Source organism: Pagrus major, chromosome 6 (assembly GCF_040436345.1).
Source record: "Pagrus major chromosome 6, Pma_NU_1.0".
Lineage (NCBI taxonomy): Eukaryota > Metazoa > Chordata > Actinopteri > Spariformes > Sparidae > Pagrus > Pagrus major.
In genome coordinates this window covers 25,310,094-25,329,964 of record NC_133220.1, presented here as the reverse complement: position 1 = coordinate 25,329,964, position 19,871 = coordinate 25,310,094, and the positions used below count along the sequence as shown (strand labels likewise).

The following is a 19,871-nucleotide window of genomic DNA, read 5'->3' as shown; positions in this document are numbered from 1 at the left end:
GAGTGGACTTTTCCCATCATATAAAGATCTCCATTCAAGACAAGATCATTAAAAACACTGATCTGTCAACCACACTCGTATGACCTTACAAATCACATTCTCTGTTAACAATTTCAAATGAGGAAACGACTCTGGAAACAAGTCAGCTGCCTTTACTTAAACACAAAGCCAGATGCTACACACATTTAAAGGCACAGAGAATATCTTGCTACAGAACAACACTACTGGTTTATTATGGATTATATCATTGGCATTAGAAAGTACCATCGTCATAAAAAAAAACCTTGCAAAAGAAACTGTTTCAAGGTAGGTTTGTTGGAGCCACTGAAGCCTTCTTCAGGTTGAGGAAGTTCCTTTTCCTTTTTCTTTTGGGAGCGTCCACATGCTCACACGATTCAGGTGGCTCTCGAAACACAAACAACCTCTCTCCAGCAGCAGGGATGCTCAGTTCAGTGCTGGCAGAGGCCAGCGTCGCGTACTCCTTTGCTGTGCTGTGTAACGTTTCATTCATTGTCTTCTCAACCCTTTCTTGTGCAGTGTCACCGTGCTGCTGTGTGACTGTGCTTGGTTTATAAATAGGCCGCTGTGCTTCAGTTAAACTGTCCTCCTTTCCTTTCTCCTCGACCAGCAGTGGTGCTACATCTCTTGGAAGTGGGAGACGGGATCTGGGGAGCAGTTTTTCCATCAGACTTTGCGTCTTTTCCAGGAGTCTGAGATTTGGAGGACAAAGGAGCTGTTGTTAGTGGGACCGGAGTGTTAGAGTGCTTACCTCATGCATGTGGTCACTGCAGCCCGGCCATAAACGTGATGAAAGGCCTATTACACACCAATAACGGATTTGTCTATGCTGGTGACCACTGAACTACAAATTAGTCTTGATGATGGTGCAAGTCTTTATATAGCAGCTAGTAGAGCAGCACTCACCTCTCTCTTTCCACAGTGCAGCTTGACGTGTTCAGCATATTTTTCTGCACCACGTCTTCTCTTAGTTTGACAGGAAGAAGTCTGTTCAACCCCCCGGCACACCTGGTCAAAGAGTCATAAATTTATAATAAAGCTGTGATACAATCTCTCTGCTTTGGCTTTGATTAAAAATGGTCAAGCATGCCTGACTATCTGATACGCTGTTATAACTTTTCATTGGTTTAGAAGGAGAGCTTTGCAAACTTTTCCATTAAAGGAGATTGAATATATAATCCCTTTCTTAGAAGGGTACAGCATGTCAGGCCTGTCAAGTTAACTAATAACAGATAATTCCAACTGTGAAATCAAAAAAAGGCTCTTTTTCTTCAGGAAAAACCATATTTCAGAACAGAAACAGTAAAACATGTATATCATGTGGTTTATGTGTATTTCTTGTACATGTGTCATTTTTAAAAAACACAAAGTCTGTCAATATTCACAAAAGCAGAATGGAAAAGGACATTTTTGTCAGTAAGGCTAACAGATGTTATCTCATTGCATTCAAGGTATTTCACAGGTTACTGGTGTTTGATTACATGTGGACCAGATGTTAAAGTGCTACCCCTGACCACACTTACCTAAACGCTTTAGACAGTGAACAGAAAACCATCAAACTGCAAGGTTAAGTACTGTAAAGTGACAAATGCCAAGAAGCAGGAGGGACGAAAGTGGGTGAAAGAAACACCTGAAATAAGATTCAGGGTATTTTCTTGAGCTAAATAAAACTTGATTTATTCCAAGTTAAGTTTATTTTTTCCATAACTGAATAAACAAGCTGTTCTCAGAGGAAAATAAGATCCCCAGAACACCGTTTGAAGCTAGAGAGGTGGCAGGGTCCGCCACATATAAACAAAGTAAAACAGTATGAAATTGTGTTGTCCTTTAAGGTCAGTTTGTCTATTCACTTTATTCAGTCATGAAAATGAAGAGAGTTTGTTTATTGAGTTTGTTTAAGCATTAAAAAGTCAGAGGAGAAGCCAGGTATAGCTTTGTACTGTTTTTGACTGAAAAGTTGCAAAAGGAGAAATGGTGAGCTGAAACTCTGAGAGCCAAACTTCCACAGAAAACTCAGCTTTGCAGTAGCCCAGCCAACTTGTATTGAAGTCTGTTCCATCCATTTATCCTGGGGACACCACAAGTAAAAGCCAACATGTTGGTCAACCAGTCAGTTTGTTTTATCAGGTTGACTGTATCCAAACAAATCTGCAGTGTGCTCAATTATGTTAGCCAACATTAGCCGGCCAAGTTACATGATGAAACCTGTCAACTGCTGACAGGATATTTTATATGGCTTGGGGGTGTTGAGGATGAAAGCTATGGCAAATGTTTCACAAAACAGTTTGTCAGATAGCTACACTGCTGTGGGTGGAGGCAGAGGCAGGGACTAGTTAATCCGCACAAACTACATTTATTTTTCGTGGAAAAACATCTATGTATTTTTTTTAATGAACAAAGATAATTTTCTATGGGTTTAATCAATGCCAGAAGAGGGACCTTAAAACATAGCTAGCTGATGTTTGCATTTTTCAATGAAATCCAGTCAAAATCTGAAGTTCAATCAGTTAAAACAATGATAACTAAGACAGAACATTTTCTCAAACATGGCTACGTGATCGAGGTAGGTAAGAGGTCGATTTGTCTGTCTTTGTCTCCTACCTTTTTTATATATTTGTATGCCTGCTCTATATCTGTGTTAAAGAACGGGTAAACTGGATTCTGCAAACAAAAGACAGTAACAAAAGAACTGAAGAAGAAAAGGAAAACACATGTCTTGCACATCATTCCAAACTAAGCATTTTCATTCGCTTGTCCTTCCGCCAGAGAACTCCGATCCAAAGAGACCTCATGCATGAGACATTATTCATCAGTAAAGTAATCCAAACTCAGCGGGGGCCAGACGAGTGTGTTCCAGTATCAGGAAGCAGGGGGAAATTAAATGATGAGCAAAATCATTTATCTCTCCATCTTGGCTCAGGGGAAAGGACCCTTATGAACCATGTTCTGTTGTTCAAACTGTACTTGTTTTAGGTTAAGACAATGCTTAGATGGTTTGTTTCAGCCAGCTGCTGTGTTTCACCGCTGCTTTTTATTTAATCAGTGACTTCACTCAGAAAACTACTTTCTAAAACCACAGAGCTTGAATCGCAGAAACTCTGGCTTTGAGACAAAAAGGTTTTCACTGTATTCTAGTTGTTCTTTTCTTTTTTCTATTTTAAAAAGGAGCAGAAAGAAAATAACATAAGCTAGGCGACTAATGCATGACAAAATCTTTTGTTGGCTAATGCACATTATGTCGAAACTAAACATAAAAAATCCTTGTTTACAAGTTGGAAGAGTCAGACAGATTTTGTTTGATGACAAATAATTTGATGTAATTTACTGATCAATTTACTAAACCAGGGACAGATAATCTGCACCATTTCAGTAAAAGAGACATTTTTTGGTACTAATCATTATATCATGTAGGAGTCCAAACAGTATAGTATTACACAAATAGGAGCCGACTTTTGTGACATGCAAGGAAAAAAATAAATAAAATAAATACACAAATTGAAATGATCACCCCTCATGGGTCAAACATGCTCACCTAATGTGCCCTGCGCTGCGTAAATTAGATGTGCAAAACTCAAGTATGCTGAACCTGGTTCTTACCCTGAGTGTTCTTGCTCCGCAGATGATGAAACATTGTGCTGTTTGGGGCAGAGGGCGTCAGTGATGGACAGGAGTTCACTCTCAGGCAGGGTGGGGAGGAGGAGACGCAGGGCCTCCAGGAGAACCTCTGCAGACACTTGACTCTGCTTCACCAGCCGAGATGCAAATTCCACATCCTGAGACGAAGAGCAGGACACAGAGTGACCATAAACACAGCTTTTCTCGACTTCCCCTGTGGGTGTCCCTGTATTTTTCCATTCCACTAATACACTTGTGTTAAAAATAACATGAAAAAATCTTGATTAATTCAGACCTGGTCACATGTTGCATAAAGTCTCTTGAGCCCCACTTGTTCTTTTAAATCTTCCATGGCTTGATTGTTGGCAGTAATTTCTTGCAACCTTAAAAAACATTGTCAAATCAAATGGTCCATGTTAAATCACAACATTCCTCATTACTCCTGAGATAAAACTGATATGACAGCTCACCTCTCAGCTGACCAGGTGACGACCTCTTCACGCTTGTAGAGTGCCTCCTGGAGGATGGACATCATCCTGCAATCCTGCCGCACCAGAAACAGCCTCTCCTCCTCACTTTCCTCCTCTCCCTCATCAGACTCATCTCTCTGCATTGGAATCGACTTGACTCTGGACTGAGACATCTGCAGGCCATCCAACTCAGTCCTCTCCTTCTGAAGCTGTTGTTCTGCCTCCTCTAGGCCCTGTGGCAAGAGGCAAAATACACTCTCATAAACGTCTTCAAAGTTTAGTGAGAAGCCTCAGAGGTAACCCAAAGCAACACAGGGGTTAACTTGGGAGTCAAACATTGCCTACCAGGCAGTGGCTCTGTATACTCTGGGCCATGTCTTGTCTCTCCAGGCTCTTTCTCTCCCTGAGCTGCTGAATGAGCAGGCTGTGCAGAGTGAGCATTGCTCTGGAGGTCTCCAACACTTTGGTCCTCCTATCAGCCTTCTGGTAGTGGATGGTGGCCATTTGCATGGCCAGGTTGTCAGCCTGAGAGCGCAGATCATCCTCTCTCTCCCTCTGCATCTCCTCCATCACCTGCCAACATTAGAATGGATGTTGTATTTCAGTCATCTAGTATGAACACTGACATTGTACTTAAACATAGGTTTATTTTTATAAGCATACATTTACTCAAAGGTGTATGGCTCCTGCCATTGAATGAGCCCAACACCCCAAGCCCTTCTGGCCTTTCAGTAACTTACTGCACTTAAAAGTGACTAATAGTGCAGTTAACTGGAAAGAAATCACGAAGAAAAAAGCTTTACTTTGTTCATCACACCGCTCTCCATCTCTTTCTCCTTCTCAAACAGTTGGATTCTGTCCTGGAGCCGTTTCTGGAAAAGCAGCAGGTCGGATGTGTCGGTTTTCAGTCTGGCCTCGCTGGTTTTCCCCTTGGATTGCGTATTTGTCTGCAAAGACCACAATAACCATAAGGTGGTTGGGGAAAAGACTCCAAGCATGCTGTTATGATGATTACAAATGAAACCGCTCTGTGGAGCGCTTTATTATTTATGAATACGAATGTGCACAGGTCCAGCAGCCACACAATTGAGGCTGATCTCAGTGTGGTTTGCTCTGGTGGTTGACATTTCTTATTCATTGACAATCATTAAATGCACTATTATGTTCTGCTGTTTGGAACAAGTGGGCCCCTTCCTTTGATTTACAATCGTATCATTAGGAGATTTAAAAGAAAAACAGTATTTACATCATCAAAGTCAGCACAGAGACAAACATACACGATGTAGGAGCCTAAATGCAGTTTATTTGATGTTTAAGTAATTGGCATTCAATAATTTAAGATCATATGTAAGACAATAAATTACATGGATTTAGAAAGAAATGGAAGGAATATTTACAATATTTACAGGTTGATAAATCCATAGTTCATATTTACAGTAATGCAATTGTTAAGTTAATTGTTAAAATGTGTGGATAATTTAGTTTAAAATGTGTATGTCATTTATGTTGTATTTGTTATATTTGGGAGTAGGTAACTATGATTGATTGATGATTGAGTCTTGTGAGAATAGTTGTGTTTGATCTCTAGCTGTCAAACAATTCTTGCTTCAGTAATTTGATAACTTTTGAAATGGACAATTATCATGTGCCACCTTTTAAAATCTTTTTTTTTTTTAACTTTCCTTTACTTATTTTTAAAATGGCATTTCACTGTATGATTTCAGTGCACAAACTGAAATTTTCATTGTCTCATGTCTTGGAAAAGCAAAATAATCTCGACAGCTCACTCGCATTTCAGAGTGTCCCACCTGCATTTTGAATCAAAAAGATTGGATACTATGAGCTATAACTTATTAATATTATTAACTTATTATCATTTATTTATCATTGTTTATCCATCTATTCTTTGTTTTGTATGTTTCACTTTGGTAAGCGTCCTTGGGTACCCTGAAAGGCGCTATATAAATTAAATGTATAATTATTATTATAACACAGATGACACAAATACTAAACCAAAGGAGGTGTGACAAGGAAGCAGTGTGCTTTGCTGTCTGCCACTGTGAAGTTTTCTAATCGTACACACAGAGGTTTATAGAACATGACAACTGAATTTTAATAATGTGTGATTATGTGTTCACCATCTGTTGCTCGCTCTCCTTTCTCCAAGCTGCCAGAGCGGTGTGGAGTTTGGTTCTGGAGACAGCGTGAGGCAGCACCAAGCAGTAGTCCATCACAGACAGACACTTCTGAAACTCTAGTTTCATCCTGAGCCGGTCATCTTCACACAGAGTCAGCTGGGACGAACACAAACAACTGGGACAGAAAGAGAAAAGGAAGACTGACAGATAAACACACAGTACAGAATACCACCACTTGTTGTCCTGAATTTGTGGTAAAATACAGTCTCATATTATCCAGAACATTTGGTATTTAAATCCTGTGAAACGAAATGTCCAGTAATATTATATCACTGACCTGAAGAAAGCCCTGCATTGTTCCCTGACCTCCCTCTGCTCCAGCAGCTCCTTCTCCATGGCGTCCCGCAGAGCCTCCCTGGTGCAGCTGAGGGTGCGTAAGGCCGCCTTTCCTTCCTGGTGCAACTTTTCCTGACCCTGCAGGAGAGTGCTTGCTCCTTGTCCCTGGGCTTGTCCCGGTCCTGCCTCTGTTTCTACCTGGAGCAGGGAATGAGGCGCTCCTGGAGGCAAGAGTGATAGCAGGGCTTGGGTTGCAGAGGGCTGGATGGCTTTGACTTCTGTTATGGCACCCTGGATCACACGCATGATCACCTAGAGAACAGGCAGAACATCATTACAGGGAGTTAAACAACCTCAATCAGGCTCAATGACATGGGTGTGGATGTGTATCATGAAAGTGCCTGATGTGTACTGTTAGAGTGGCACCTTGCGGATGTCGGCAGTAGCCTCCTCATCCAGGTTGTTGATGAGCTCTGCGAGCTCCAAACTGTGAGCTGTTAGTAAGTTCTGCCAGCGGTGCAGGTGCTGGGCTACATCAAACCCTCCCTCCAGAGCCTTGGACAGACCCGACAGATCCTTCTGTCTCTGTTTGTGGACATTCAGCTTGAGAAGACATGAAGCAGGATTAAAGGTGGCATATAAAGCTTTTGGGGCATCAGTCCACAATGGATATAAAAAGCAGGTGTTTGGACTAAAAGCCTAAACGTGCATGATCTCCTAACCATGTCAGAGATCAGCTCCCGCCTCTTCTTAATCAGTCCACAACGCATGGCTCGCCTCTCTTGGCTCAGTGCCTCATCCAGTCTCTGCCTCACCATCACCAGCTCGTTCTGGGCAGTCTCCTGTATCTGGTCAATCTGCTCTGCAGGCACACTGCTCCCTCTGGTGGAGAAAAGGAAGCATGCCACATCAAAAAGGATGCACTGGTCAAAGTTTTCCATAAAATGCCAGAAAAACCTCTAAATATTCGTGTTCACATTCAAAATCCGAGCAAATCTATATTGTCTATATGTCTTCAAATCATAAATAGAAGTACTTAAATCAAAATGTAAAAAGTACATTCATATAGATGCTTATTTGGTCACATTTATATAGTATATGTGACAATGAATTATGAAATTATTGGTAACCACAATAGGCACCAACCTCCTGATGTGAGTGAACCAGCTGTCCAGATTGCTGGAGGTTCCAGAGAAGGTGTCGGAGATCAGGCTGTTGAGGCTGTGAAGGCTGTGCACCAAGAACTTCCTCTGTGCATGTCGTTCAGCGAGCACGTAGCGCTGGTTAGCGAGGACCACATCCAGAACCTCCTCCAGCTGATCCTGGACAGACAAGAGAAGGACATGTCTCACAGTGTATTTTAAAACAAATTGAGTTTGCTGAAAAATGGAGAAAAATAATCAAATTTTGGTCGCTCACTTGACAGGCAAAGTAATCATGCTGAAGACTCTTGGCTGTGCTCTTCTCCAACTCGCCCATCCTGGTGGCCTCCTCCAGTTCCTCAGAGAAAATCTTATGCAGCTCCACCCGGCGCCACTCGATGATCTCCCGCTGGACCCTCGCCGAGGCTTCTTCATGTCGGACCAACAGCATGCGCTGGAGCTGACTCTGGCTCAGCTTGTGCAGCTTCTCCAGGAGGACGCTGCAGTGGAGGAGCTCCTAGTAACATTACAAACTGAGGTTTGCTACAACCAAAAAAAGTTTTTATCATCTCTGTATTTATACTTTATTCTCCGGTTAATATATCTTTTTGTTGCCTTTGTAAATGACTCTTTTTTATGTTCTTCTAAGTGAGAAAATATAATGCAAATATATATGCATAATATATGATTTATTATCACCTGTTGGTCTGCATGTTGACACAGCAGCTCGGCATTGGCCTTCTCAGCAGCCTCTCTGCGGTGCTCTGCCTCCATTTCTTCCCGAGTCTCCAGGTTACACTGGCCAGCCAGAGCGGCCATGCGGGCCCCTCGCTCCTCCTTCAGCCGACCCTCCATGCCCAGCAGCTGCCCATGGAGCACACTGAGCAATCTCTGCTGGGCCTGGACGCTGGCCTGGCCCCGGAACCGAAGACCACCCAGCAGGGAGGACATTACGTCCTTGTAGATTTGAATCCGGGTGGCCTCCAGATTATTGGTGGCACGCAGCAGTGTAGACATTTCAAGGCTAGAGATATATTGCAAAAAAAATGACAACATTCATTTATTAATCATTTTTGTTTCATTTAAGGATATCAGGCCTCATGGAGAGATACTGAATTCCTTTTTTGTTGGTTTACTCACTTCTCCAAAGCCTGGTACATGTTCTGGGGGTCCTCCAGCACCATGGTATCCACCATCTTGTCTTCAAATGCTGCCTCATCTTTTACCGTCTCACTCATGTTGGAGTCTGCATACTCAGGGTCTGAATCACTTCTGTTTCTCTGAAGTCAGAAAAAATATGCACAGTATATTAACATAAAACTGTCATATGGTGCCTGCAGTTTGGTTGGACAAAAATACCCAATTTTCTTCTAGCAGACATTTACGCTTTTAAATCATTACTAAACACAAATATACACCATATGTAAATGACATATGACTTTAATAACAGTTTGCTATTGATTGATTGATTATGATTAACAGGAACAAATACCCTTTGTTGAAGAAGGCTCAGCCTGGTTCTGGGACCTATCAGATTCATGGCCAGAAACCCCAGTGACAGCAGCACCAGTGTTACAAAGAAGCCCACAACAAATCCAGCAAAATGGACCCCATGGTTAGGATAAATCTAAAATGGTAGGCAGAAACATCAGACTTCTTGAAAACAGTACAACAAACAAATATGCAATGCTAGAAGCTGCGGGTTTGTTTCCAGTTAAGGAACTGTCCACAACCTACTCTGTCAGTGGAATTCACCCTCAAGGTTAGATTAGCTGTCAGTGGACCAAACATGCTGACATCATTCTGTGGAGGCAGGAAAACAACAGTCACAAGACACAGAGTTCCTATTATACTGCAAATACTGACATGGTGAAATTAATAACAGATGAACTACTTGGGTTTAACAAAGTTGCTTTTCTTTTCAAGTTAAGAGCGGAAACAATACCTGTGAGGCATTAGAGAAGGTGAGAAAGGCGGGAAGGTCCAGGACTTCACTTTTATGACTCCTTATGTGAGCAGTATAATTGACGACAACTTGGGATCCAGCTAAGGAAGTAAAATCAATATTATGTTATTTATTGTCGATGCAGCATGCAGAAAATTCAAATAGAATGGTCTTTTAAAACATTCTGACTGCATGACGTACCAGACAGTGAATCAATAGCAAACGTTTGGTAGCCTCTTTCCACCACCTTGCCTTCACTTTTTAGGGGAACTACTCCAGAAATGGAGTCCCGGATAGCCACCTGAGACAGGTTGGTGCCACCCACTGGGCCCATGTTGTGTATCAGCAGGAAGAATGTCAACTGAGGAGGATCCGTGTCAGCTTTCACCTAGGCACCACATGATAGAGCAAGAAGAGTATAAATCCCTTCATTTGCAGTTTAAAATCAGTCCAACACAATTTGTTTTGAGTGAAATGCAAATAAATGAAATGGGCTGCACATGTACCTTTGCACACTTGTAAAATTTGACCCCAAATGCAGACGGAGGTGCCACACTCTGAACCTGCAGAAACATTTACATATAATACGTTTTTTCCAACAAGATAACCCTTATTACAGAAAGTAATAATGTTACAGTTAGTTTGTTACATGTTCTTATATATTCATTTCATAAATCCTTATTTTTAAAACAGTGCCCAAAAGAAATACATCAGAAATATGTCTATAGAAAAAGATGAGAGATAAAGATGAAATTACACATGAAAGTCTTCAACATTGAACTAAAATAAACAATCCTGTGATTTACCACTTAGATGATACAGTGCAACACATACTACATGCATGCTTGATGAAAAGTTATTGCATACAAATACCAAAAACAGCTGTTAAAAACACACCTGAGGCAGAGCGTGGCCCGGGTTGTATCTGGTGAGTGTGCTTCTGCGTCTCCGGAGGTGAAAGACCTTTGACATGTAGGTAAATGAAGTGTAAAAGGAGTGACCCCATGGACCAGCAGCAGCTGAAGAAGAGAGCGGGCGCTCTGCAGAAAACGCCATGGGCCCACTGATTTCCATCATACCTGTCAGGTTAAGTATAGGGTGTTTGAACAGAGTAAAACACAGTTACAAAGGCTAAAATTGACAATAAATTAATACATTATTACTGTTATGTTATTTTGTATTTACCTGTATTGCAGATGTTTTGGTATAATAGCCTGTATGTTATATATTTTAAAGTACAACTTTTTTTTAAATCATCTGTATGTGTACAACATTGGAAAAAAATAATAAGCAGACAGTCGTTACCTCCTCGTCGTTAGTCCTACATACAGTTGTGCAGCTGTGTTTGTACAGGTATGAGTTGTGTTATTAACTGTATTGATGATGTATAAAATTAAGACGAACAAACCATCCATCTGAAGCAATGTCAACTGTGCTGATTTCCAATCGGCGTCATGTTGCATTACATGGATACTGGAGAGCCTCTAGCAATGGAAAAAGCATTTAGTATTGCATATTTAGTATGTTAGTCGTTTACTTACTAGCTTTATGCAATGACAGCCTACTGACATGTATATAATATGTATGTGCGGGGATACATCCAAATACATAATCTCGCTTAATTTTCAGGAAACGTTTCAAAATAAAGAGATGTGATGTGCAGCTGTAGGAGCATGTTTATAACATAGACACAAAGCTACAAAAATAAAAAAAGAGATTAGGGGCTTCAGTTACACCATTTCAGGGTTCTTAACATGCAGAAAACACAATACGTCTTAAACATTAGGCCTCTCACCTCCTGTATCCCCGAGAAAGGAGGAGGTGGTAACATTGTGTACCCTGATGCACCCTGAGCTGTACCGTCATAACACGGCTGATGTCCAGCGCTGGACTCCAACACACCGGCATGTCGAGTCTCACGCCGGGTTACATTGTGACACGGACGGAAATATAAAGGATGTGGAAACAAACATGACACTTGGATATTCAAGATGCATGACCATATCGTGACCGTCTTCGCGACAAAGTGTACCAGAAGCATTCGTTAAGTTGGTGTGCCACCCTCACCGGGCAGAGCCGCTAGCTAACGGGCAGCATTGTTTCTGGATGTTGCCACTGATAAAATCCGCGATGGAAACATTTTCCACAGCCTTTTCTGGAGAAATATCAACCGTTACAGCGTTTTTGGCGCACAAGAACATCTTACGTGTGTGGTAATATTCCCGGAGAAACTATGGACGACGTTTCAAAGATTTTAAACACGAACACAGGCTCCAAAATCTCCGTTGCTGTACAACTTAGGAAAACATTTCCAAAACTTGGGAAGAACGGGCAACTCCTCAAGGACCGTTAAGAGTAACGAAGTACGCATTTGTGTTTCCGGTCGTGTCTTTCAAAGTAAAACAACATAGCAAATTAAGATACCTTAAATGTATCTAAATATGCTAACAAATAAGAATAACCATTATGATAGTCTTTATATTGTCCGTCTGTATTTGTGTATTTGTTATTGTGGAGGAAACCCCGCCATTTCCCCAGCATGAATACTACTGTGCTTTAATACTGAAGGCAAATTAATCTCTTTTCCGGGCTAAATCCAGCTAGCTCTACTGTGTTGACGCAGCTCCGTCCTCCTGTTAAATTTCCGTCCGCCCATTGGCCAACATACACACCAAGTTTGTCGTTTGGGGGAAAAAAAAGTTTTACTGGAAGAAGTTGTCGCACATCGTAGGTTGCTAATGTTAAAAAATGTAAAACCTAGTAATAAGAAAAAACATTTAAATTCCTACGCGAGCAATAAACTTGAGCGAGAACAGCAAAAAGCTAAGTGACTCTCCTCGAGCTGACGAGTTTGGAGAACGTTAGCTAACTGGATGCTGGCGACAAAATGCTAACATCCACATCGTTAATGTTCATCTACTCTGGGGAGAAATGGCAGAGCAGGACCCGATAGCGGGTTGCAGCACCGATGTGTTGGTCAGTTTCGTCGAGTCTCTGCACATATACACCGGACTGTTGACTGTGGCTACAGTGTGTGGAGGTCTTTCAGGGATATTAGCTGCTGCTCTTTTATATGTCTTCTGCCTGAAACCTTTGCTGCTGACGAGACAAGTGAGCGAATAACACACAACCTCAGCTTCATCACTTTTCATAGACAGAGACATTATGTTTCATTTTTGGTTGTATACTCTCATGCCAACAGGGTTACAATGCAAGGCGGCTGCTTGAACCTGATGATGGAGAAGTGGACAACAATCAGAGTGACTGTGTCAGCAACAGCAGAAAGGAGGCTCCAAGTGTCCCCACTAATGATAAAGTATTACTTTCTTTAACATCCAAGACAAGGTCCACACTGTCTGTGACTTATTCCAGCTTTACACTGGTGTATGCCACACTTACATGGCAGCGAGATTGGTATATTGATGTCAAATACCTGGAAACAACTGCCAGATTATTCATTCAGAGTAACCCATATTTGATGATTACTAATTAACCTCCCAGTAACCTATTAAGTCTGTTTTACTTGTTGTCCAGGAGAAGAAGAAGTCACCCATGAACAGTGATGTGGCTGCATTTGCATCCAGAGCAAAGGTGGTTTATCCCATCAACCAAAAATACAGAGTAAGTTTTTCCTAAATATACAACATATCAACATAATAACCACACACCCTCTGCCAGGTACACATTTTAATAGACTCCTTACAACACTCATGATTTTATAAGGTATTGTATAATTTGTAGTCTTACTTTAGTAGATTAATCAGTATCAAATCCTTTACTCAGTGTTTTTTTATTAGAAGTAGTAGCATAATATAAAACGGTAACCTTTTTGCAAACCAATTCATGGATGATTGAGCGTCATTAAGGTGTCATATAGTTTGTTGCAATCAGCTGGTCTATGATGTATCTGTCAGCCTTTAGCAGACGGAGCGTCCAATCCATCACTACATGAGCACTCCAAGTTGCCAGCAACGCCTAACGAAGAGTCATCCTCCTCCACGGACGGAGAGTCTCTGAGCCAAGAGCAAGACAATGATGACAGCAGTCAGTTTATCTCCTCCTCGCTGGTCCCAAGGAGCCTGCAGAACCAGAGCTTCACCAGGGTCTCCAACTATCCTCACACGCTCACACAACCAGGGTAGGAAACAGTAGTCAAGTCATACTCATACACCTTAAACTTACAGCATGTATAAAACCTGAGTTTGCTGGAAATGATGAGACTCTTGTTATCGCCGCAGTTTTGAAGGTAGGATCAGCCTTTACTGTTTGGCCCTGCAGGATTTACAACAACATTGCTCCCAGCTTCAGGAAGAAAAATATCTGGTGAGTTTCTGTCTTTCTTTTCTAACACAGTAATAAAATAGTATATCTCTTATAGTGTGTCAAAGTTGAAATGGTTGTTTTATTCGTATGTGTTACTTTTTTCCTGCTAAAGATTTATCTTCAAATGGTGAAAATAGTATTCAGCTGTCGTTTCCCAAAAGACAAAAATGATGCTGACTTCTCCAAGAATATTCTTCAAATGCAAGAAAAGGTAGAGCCAGATCTTTTTTTTTTACCTCTTTTCGTACTCCTCACGTATTCTTTGTTGTAAATAAAAATTAATTAACCATGCATAGAAACGTTGCCATTTAGATTTCAAAACATAGAAAAATATATGGTTTGATTTCAGGAACTAAATGAACTGAAGAAACAGTTTCCAACAGGCCACACTGCCAGCGAGAAAAATGACGATGCTCCCTGTACATTGGAGGAGATAGAGAGAACCCAGAAAGATCTTCTTGAGCAGGGCCTTCAAGTGGTAAACTCAGAGAGAAAAACCTATAAAGAAACTTGTATAACAATTAAACTATTTCTAATAATATAGGACTAAAAGACCACCGACGGTTCTGAAAGAAAAACTAATGTCAGTTTCTCTTCACAGTCCAAGCGTTTCAGCAAACAGTTGGAGGACTTGTGCCAGCATCTTCTGAAGAAGACCAGTGTTTTGTCTCCAGATGAAGCCCAGGATGTGATTCTCTCTCTCATCCAGACTCTTGTGTTAGTAGAGAACCACCTGATGAACACACAAGAAGCTGATCTAAAGGTAAAGCAGTTAGGCTTGGGTGATATCCAAAATTTTATGTCACGTTATTGACCCTTTCAAATATCGCGATAGACAATAGTATTGTTTCACAGCAAAGACAACAAGCAAGTAGCCTCATTCAAATCCCTTGGCTCACCATTATCTCTTGTTTTAAACCTGAAATATAACTGGTGAGCTGGCCTGATTATCTGCTACATCAGGCCAGTTAACCTGTAGTAACCTCCACCAGCCGAGTCTCATTCCCACTTTGTTAAATATCAACACGCATTGCCTCCGCTGCCATGCATGGATTTTCTTTTCAAAATAAAAGCCTTGAAGATGCCATAACAGCTGTTTGATATGCAGTATTGTGAAAAATATTGCAAATGACTGCAAATATCACAATATTCAGTCATATCTAATATTCGCCCTAGCCTAAAACTAGTAGTAATTATTGGTTGGCATACCATTCAGTTTGCTTCTCATCCCTTGTGTCATCATGTGAGAAACTGTTAAAGCTGACCCATGTCGGTTCTGTTCCACTTCTCTCAGAGGATCCAGCAGAAGTTGTTGTGGTGGGAGGAGCTGACTGGGCTTCTTCAGTCCCAACCTGCCTTGCTTAAACGAGAAGTGTCTCTGAGGCAGGGCCTCATAGCAACAACACTGGAGCAGCTGACAAGCGATGACATCATGTCGTTTAGCCACATGGAAAAGATACTTTCAGAGGTCCAGGCAACTCTTACCGAAGGCCTTCAACAGTGCACTGAGGGTAAGATACCTGAAAGAGAAGTGAAAATGGTTTCAGTTTAATTTAAGGAAATTCACTGCAAAGCACTCGGTGATCAAAAGGTGATGGCCAAAAGATGGTTGGCATTTAAGATCAGTGTAGTAACACAGTTACCCAAATACTGACCAAATATATGTGTCATTCTCTGACATTATAATCAGCTAGTTTCCAGTGGCAGGTAGCAGTGGACAACGTCTAGCCTACTTTTCAAACTTAATTGACGTAGTTTCTCAAAATAGATCTTTTTCTGGGAATCTTCTTCAGTGCCTTAAATAAGGTCAAGTTCTGTCAAGACTGCACAGAATATCATGCTTATTACTGCAGCCCAGACTCTCATGCACAACCTTTGAGCACACACTTGACACAGATTGTTGCTGCTAATCTATAATAGCAACAAAAGGCTACATTATCATGTTTAAATCAACAGTGCAGCTTGTTCCTCTAAGTGCACTGAACTATATAACTATTTAAAACAATAGTAAAGGTGTATTTTAATGTCTGCCCCTCAGAATAAAAAACAAAGGGATTCAGTCAACTACCTGATAGGGAAAAAAATTTTGAGGGTGAAATGAGGTTTTTCTTTTATGGTCAGTAGCCTCATAAGGCCATGTAGTAATGTTTACTATTGCGTAGGAGGTGGGACTCAAGATCAGAAAAAAAACGGTATCAGTATTATTATTAAAGCAACAAAACTTCTCTGGAGAAAGACAGCTGATTTAGATTGGCAGTTCGTCTGGGACGGCAATCCAATGCATATCAGTTTGATACGCTAACTTTAGCTGTCTCAGCCCACATGCATGAACCTTTGTAAAAAAACAAAATAAAAAAAAAGACTGCAATTTAACATCACAAAATAACTGGTGTCTACTGAATTCTGAATATAATGTGACTCACATACTACTTATTTACTACCAAAACAATCCCTATACATGGACATTGATACCAGTGCCATCCAGCTGGCTTTACAACCTGCCGTTATTTCGAAAAAACTCTAGTAGTTTGGCTCATCCAAAATTTCATCCATCATTTCCAGAGTGCAGGAGGAAGACAAAGGAGCTAGTGAACGACAAGTGCAGCAGAATGGAGTCCAAGAGGAAGAAGCTTTTGAGGAGCCAGACCAAAGAGAAGAGCCGCGCCCTGGAACTGAGACAGGCTGACAGTGACCTACAGCAGCTCACCAAGGTCAGGTGCTTCCACTTACTTCAATATGTAGATCAGGGTTGACTGCTACTTGATAAATGGGTCATAATGGTTCACAATCATCTCTTTTGGGTTCCTAAGTCTCTTTCCTAGTCCAAATGATTATATTTGTAGATGAAAACAGACAAGGTAGAAAAACATAAGGAAGCATGTAAATCTGCTTGTTTCTAAACCTGAGCTGTAACCTTTCCTCCAGTACCAGGAGCTGCTGATAAAACACAGGCAGCAGATTTCTGACTTGGAGCAGCAGCAGGACAACAGGGTGGCTGAAACCCTCTGTGACCACTGGAAGGTAAAAGATCAAATGCTTTATTTTGTATCCGTGCATTCATACTTCTGCAAATGTATTTTCTATTATTCTTCTATATGTTTTTGTATCTCCAGAAACTCCGTACCTTCTGGTCAAAGAGGCTTGGAGAGATCACGAAGGACGTCTTTTGCACCTCTGTACCCGCCCAGACAAATCTCTCTGCTGAGCGCTGTGAAGAGCTGTGGTTGGATCTGGAACAGGACCTGGTTGCACACTTGCAGCAACCTGAGTGCACTACTAAGCTGCAACTGGAGGACATGAGGGCTCAGCTGGATAAGGATGGACAGGTAGAAAGCATCTGGCAGATCATCAATAAGTATTTTACATTGATTTTTTTAACATTGTTTCAGTTTAATTGTAAAAAACACTTTCCATTTGTTCTAAATGAGCCTCTTTTTCTGTAGGTGTGGAGTGAGGAGATGGCTCTGGTGCAGGCCTGTCTCAAACATCTGAGTGAACAGCAGATGAAGATCCTCAGAGCCATGGTGGCCAGACAGAGCTACACACTCGACAGGTGAGACTGCAAGACATCTGTCACAGTATTTATGGCATATTTAGGGTGTAAAAGAAAAACAACAACACAACTTTCTCCTATGAGGCCATATCCACCTTATGCAGTATCTAAATCAATTTTTACGAGTTACTTGGAAATAATGCAACATGATCTTCTTCTCAGCCAAGTGGGGAAGTTGATAGAGAAGAAACATGAGCACCTGTTGGCAGCGGTGCAGAGGTACTTTGTGGTCAGGCACTTCTGTCTGCATATGCTTAAGGAGATGAGGCTGTCCAAGCTGAAGGCCCTCTCTCAGAATGATTTTAGAGCTGTGCTAATGGAAGACACCAGTAAAAGCCAGCCTTGTATCAATTCAGCTCTCAAGGTGAGAAATATGTATTCTGTTAATACATTCTTTAAAGCACTTCAAAACAAAACCAAGTTGTGAAAGTAAAATACAGTATGTCCCAAGTTCACAGCAGATTGAACACTGTTTTTTATCGTATCAATCTCAGAACAGCAATGCCAGCCTGGCAGAGAGGCACCTGGGTCCAGAGAGTCAGTTGGTGGGCCACAGCTTCCAGCAGGAGTTCCTGTCTGAACTGGAAACAGGGACAGAGCTTCTTCAGAGCCATGCACAGGTAGTACTAGGCAACGCCCTCAGCCACGCCATCCAACAGATGATGGAGACCCTGCCCACTGAGTCACAGACTTCTCCCAAACAGGACGACGGCTTGAAGGTAGGGTTTGGGTGATTGCCCTCCGAGGGTTAATTTATTAAAGGTCCCAACTTGTAGAAAGTGAGATTACCATGTCTGTTTTGATTATAAATCACAAATATGTTTGTTTACCACATTACTGAAACCCTCTTTTTCTAATTAGCGCCACCTGACAGAAGCTGCCTCGGAGAGTGTGTATGTGACCAAAGATTCTCTCACTGCTCTGGTTCATAGCTACTATTCCCACCTGCAGGACATCATCAAAAAACTACAACAGGATCAATCAAACATAGACCAGGGTAAGATGACAATCACAACACACATTCACATGTCCACATCTGTACAAACTCTGATGTTTTGATGTGATATTAAACGAGTTGAAGCCACAAATTTCATTAGTGAGTGATAAGAAAAATATTCGCAATAGTCTGACTGCTAGGATTTTGTGAGACTTGAAGCATAACTGACTGTGAATTGTTAATTTACTAAAATATTAATCTTATAAGAGTTTTTAACCAACCATGTCATCTTATTCACTGTTAAGGCAGAATCATTTAAGTATACATTGGTATATACAGTTTTCTGTGCCTTCACTTACAGTAAAGGCACGGACACTCCTTTGTGTTCATTTTATTGTTGTAAACTTTTCCTTCAGAGGAGAATGAGAGACATGAGAGCAGCAGTCAGCTTAACAGATCCTTGCTGAGGGAGTTGATGAACTGGGGCAAGAAACCGACCTCTGCTGAGTTTCAACAGAGGTACAACAACCCTGCACCACACCAGCTATCTGTTCAACACACTTTTGTCAGTCTGTAATACACACAGTAAGAATATTTTTGGTTGTTTCTGTGTTTTCTCGTGTGTCAGGGTTGAACTCCACAAAAGGAAAGTGTTGGAGCAGTGTGAACTGGAACAGGAAATGATATACGAGGAGCTGAGGCGGAAGAAAGTTGTGCAGGATCGGGACATGGAAATGAGCAAAGCACAGCTGCTGGTTAGTATGTTTCCTGTCGTCTGACCTTTTCATCCTAATGATAAGTTTATGACTTGATTTACTCTCTGTGAGCACTGTGTTCCTGTGTCCATTAGGAGGCAGAAGAAGGCTTCATAAATGAGCTGGCAGCTTTGGCCCGAGTTTCTCTCCACACTTCAGATCCAGAACCCAGCGGTGATGAGGACAACATGGGTAAGCACCTTTACCTCAAATAGTAAAAACATTCATATGCCACTTCTCTGTCTCTGTCCTTCATTATGTCATATTTTCACAGGTAATCAGAGTGCTAATATACTGGACCTGCTTGCCCTGAACCCAGCATTAGATCCAGCCTTGAATCCTTCACTGACTCCAACGATTGTAACTCCAGTGGTGAAATCCAAACCAAAGAAGAAAAGGGAACAAGAATCTCAGCTGAAATCTTAGCGCAGTAATGTAATAGGCTACAGTGATGTCCTGTAAAAATATTACTCTTATTTTTATAGTTGGTGCCTTATAATGTAATGTCACTACCTGTCTGTTGGTAGCCATTTTATTGTAAGGACAATACCTCAGGTTTGGTTGCATTAAAGGATAAGTTGACCCAAAAATTAAATGCAGTCATTGTCTAATCACCTTCATGCTGATGGAAATTCAGGT

At 41.3% G+C, this 19,871-nt stretch overlaps 2 protein-coding genes across 2 annotated transcripts; one reads left to right on the top strand and one right to left on the bottom strand.

The window, feature by feature from the left end:
* Positions 1-167: 167 nt before the first annotated feature.
* On the bottom strand, positions 168-11,906 carry LOC140997518 (limbin-like). Its single transcript, XM_073467459.1, has 23 exons — positions 11,460-11,906; positions 11,073-11,148; positions 10,562-10,743; positions 10,171-10,227; positions 9,866-10,052; positions 9,665-9,765; positions 9,457-9,522; positions 9,212-9,346; positions 8,860-8,999; positions 8,419-8,743; positions 7,997-8,236; positions 7,724-7,899; positions 7,300-7,459; positions 7,004-7,180; positions 6,579-6,889; positions 6,242-6,416; positions 4,907-5,050; positions 4,449-4,676; positions 4,104-4,336; positions 3,929-4,016; positions 3,616-3,791; positions 925-1,026; positions 168-710 (listed from the first exon to the last, which is right to left on the bottom strand). Exons 1-23 carry the CDS (start codon positions 11,703-11,705, stop codon positions 302-304), a joined length of 4,134 nt encoding a protein of 1,377 aa, XP_073323560.1. The 5' UTR covers positions 11,706-11,906; the 3' UTR covers positions 168-301.
* A 469-nt stretch (positions 11,907-12,375) lies between these two features.
* LOC140998192 (evC complex member EVC) lies at positions 12,376-19,871 on the top strand. The gene is made up of 20 exons (XM_073468384.1): positions 12,376-12,775; positions 12,867-12,980; positions 13,199-13,285; positions 13,579-13,802; positions 13,903-13,987; positions 14,100-14,198; positions 14,337-14,465; positions 14,589-14,750; positions 15,282-15,498; positions 16,550-16,698; positions 16,913-17,008; positions 17,101-17,313; positions 17,431-17,540; positions 17,703-17,904; positions 18,035-18,259; positions 18,402-18,537; positions 18,894-18,996; positions 19,106-19,232; positions 19,328-19,424; positions 19,507-19,871. The coding sequence occupies exons 1-20, from the start codon at positions 12,596-12,598 to the stop codon at positions 19,656-19,658; spliced, it is 2,907 nt and encodes a 968-aa protein (XP_073324485.1). The 5' UTR covers positions 12,376-12,595; the 3' UTR covers positions 19,659-19,871.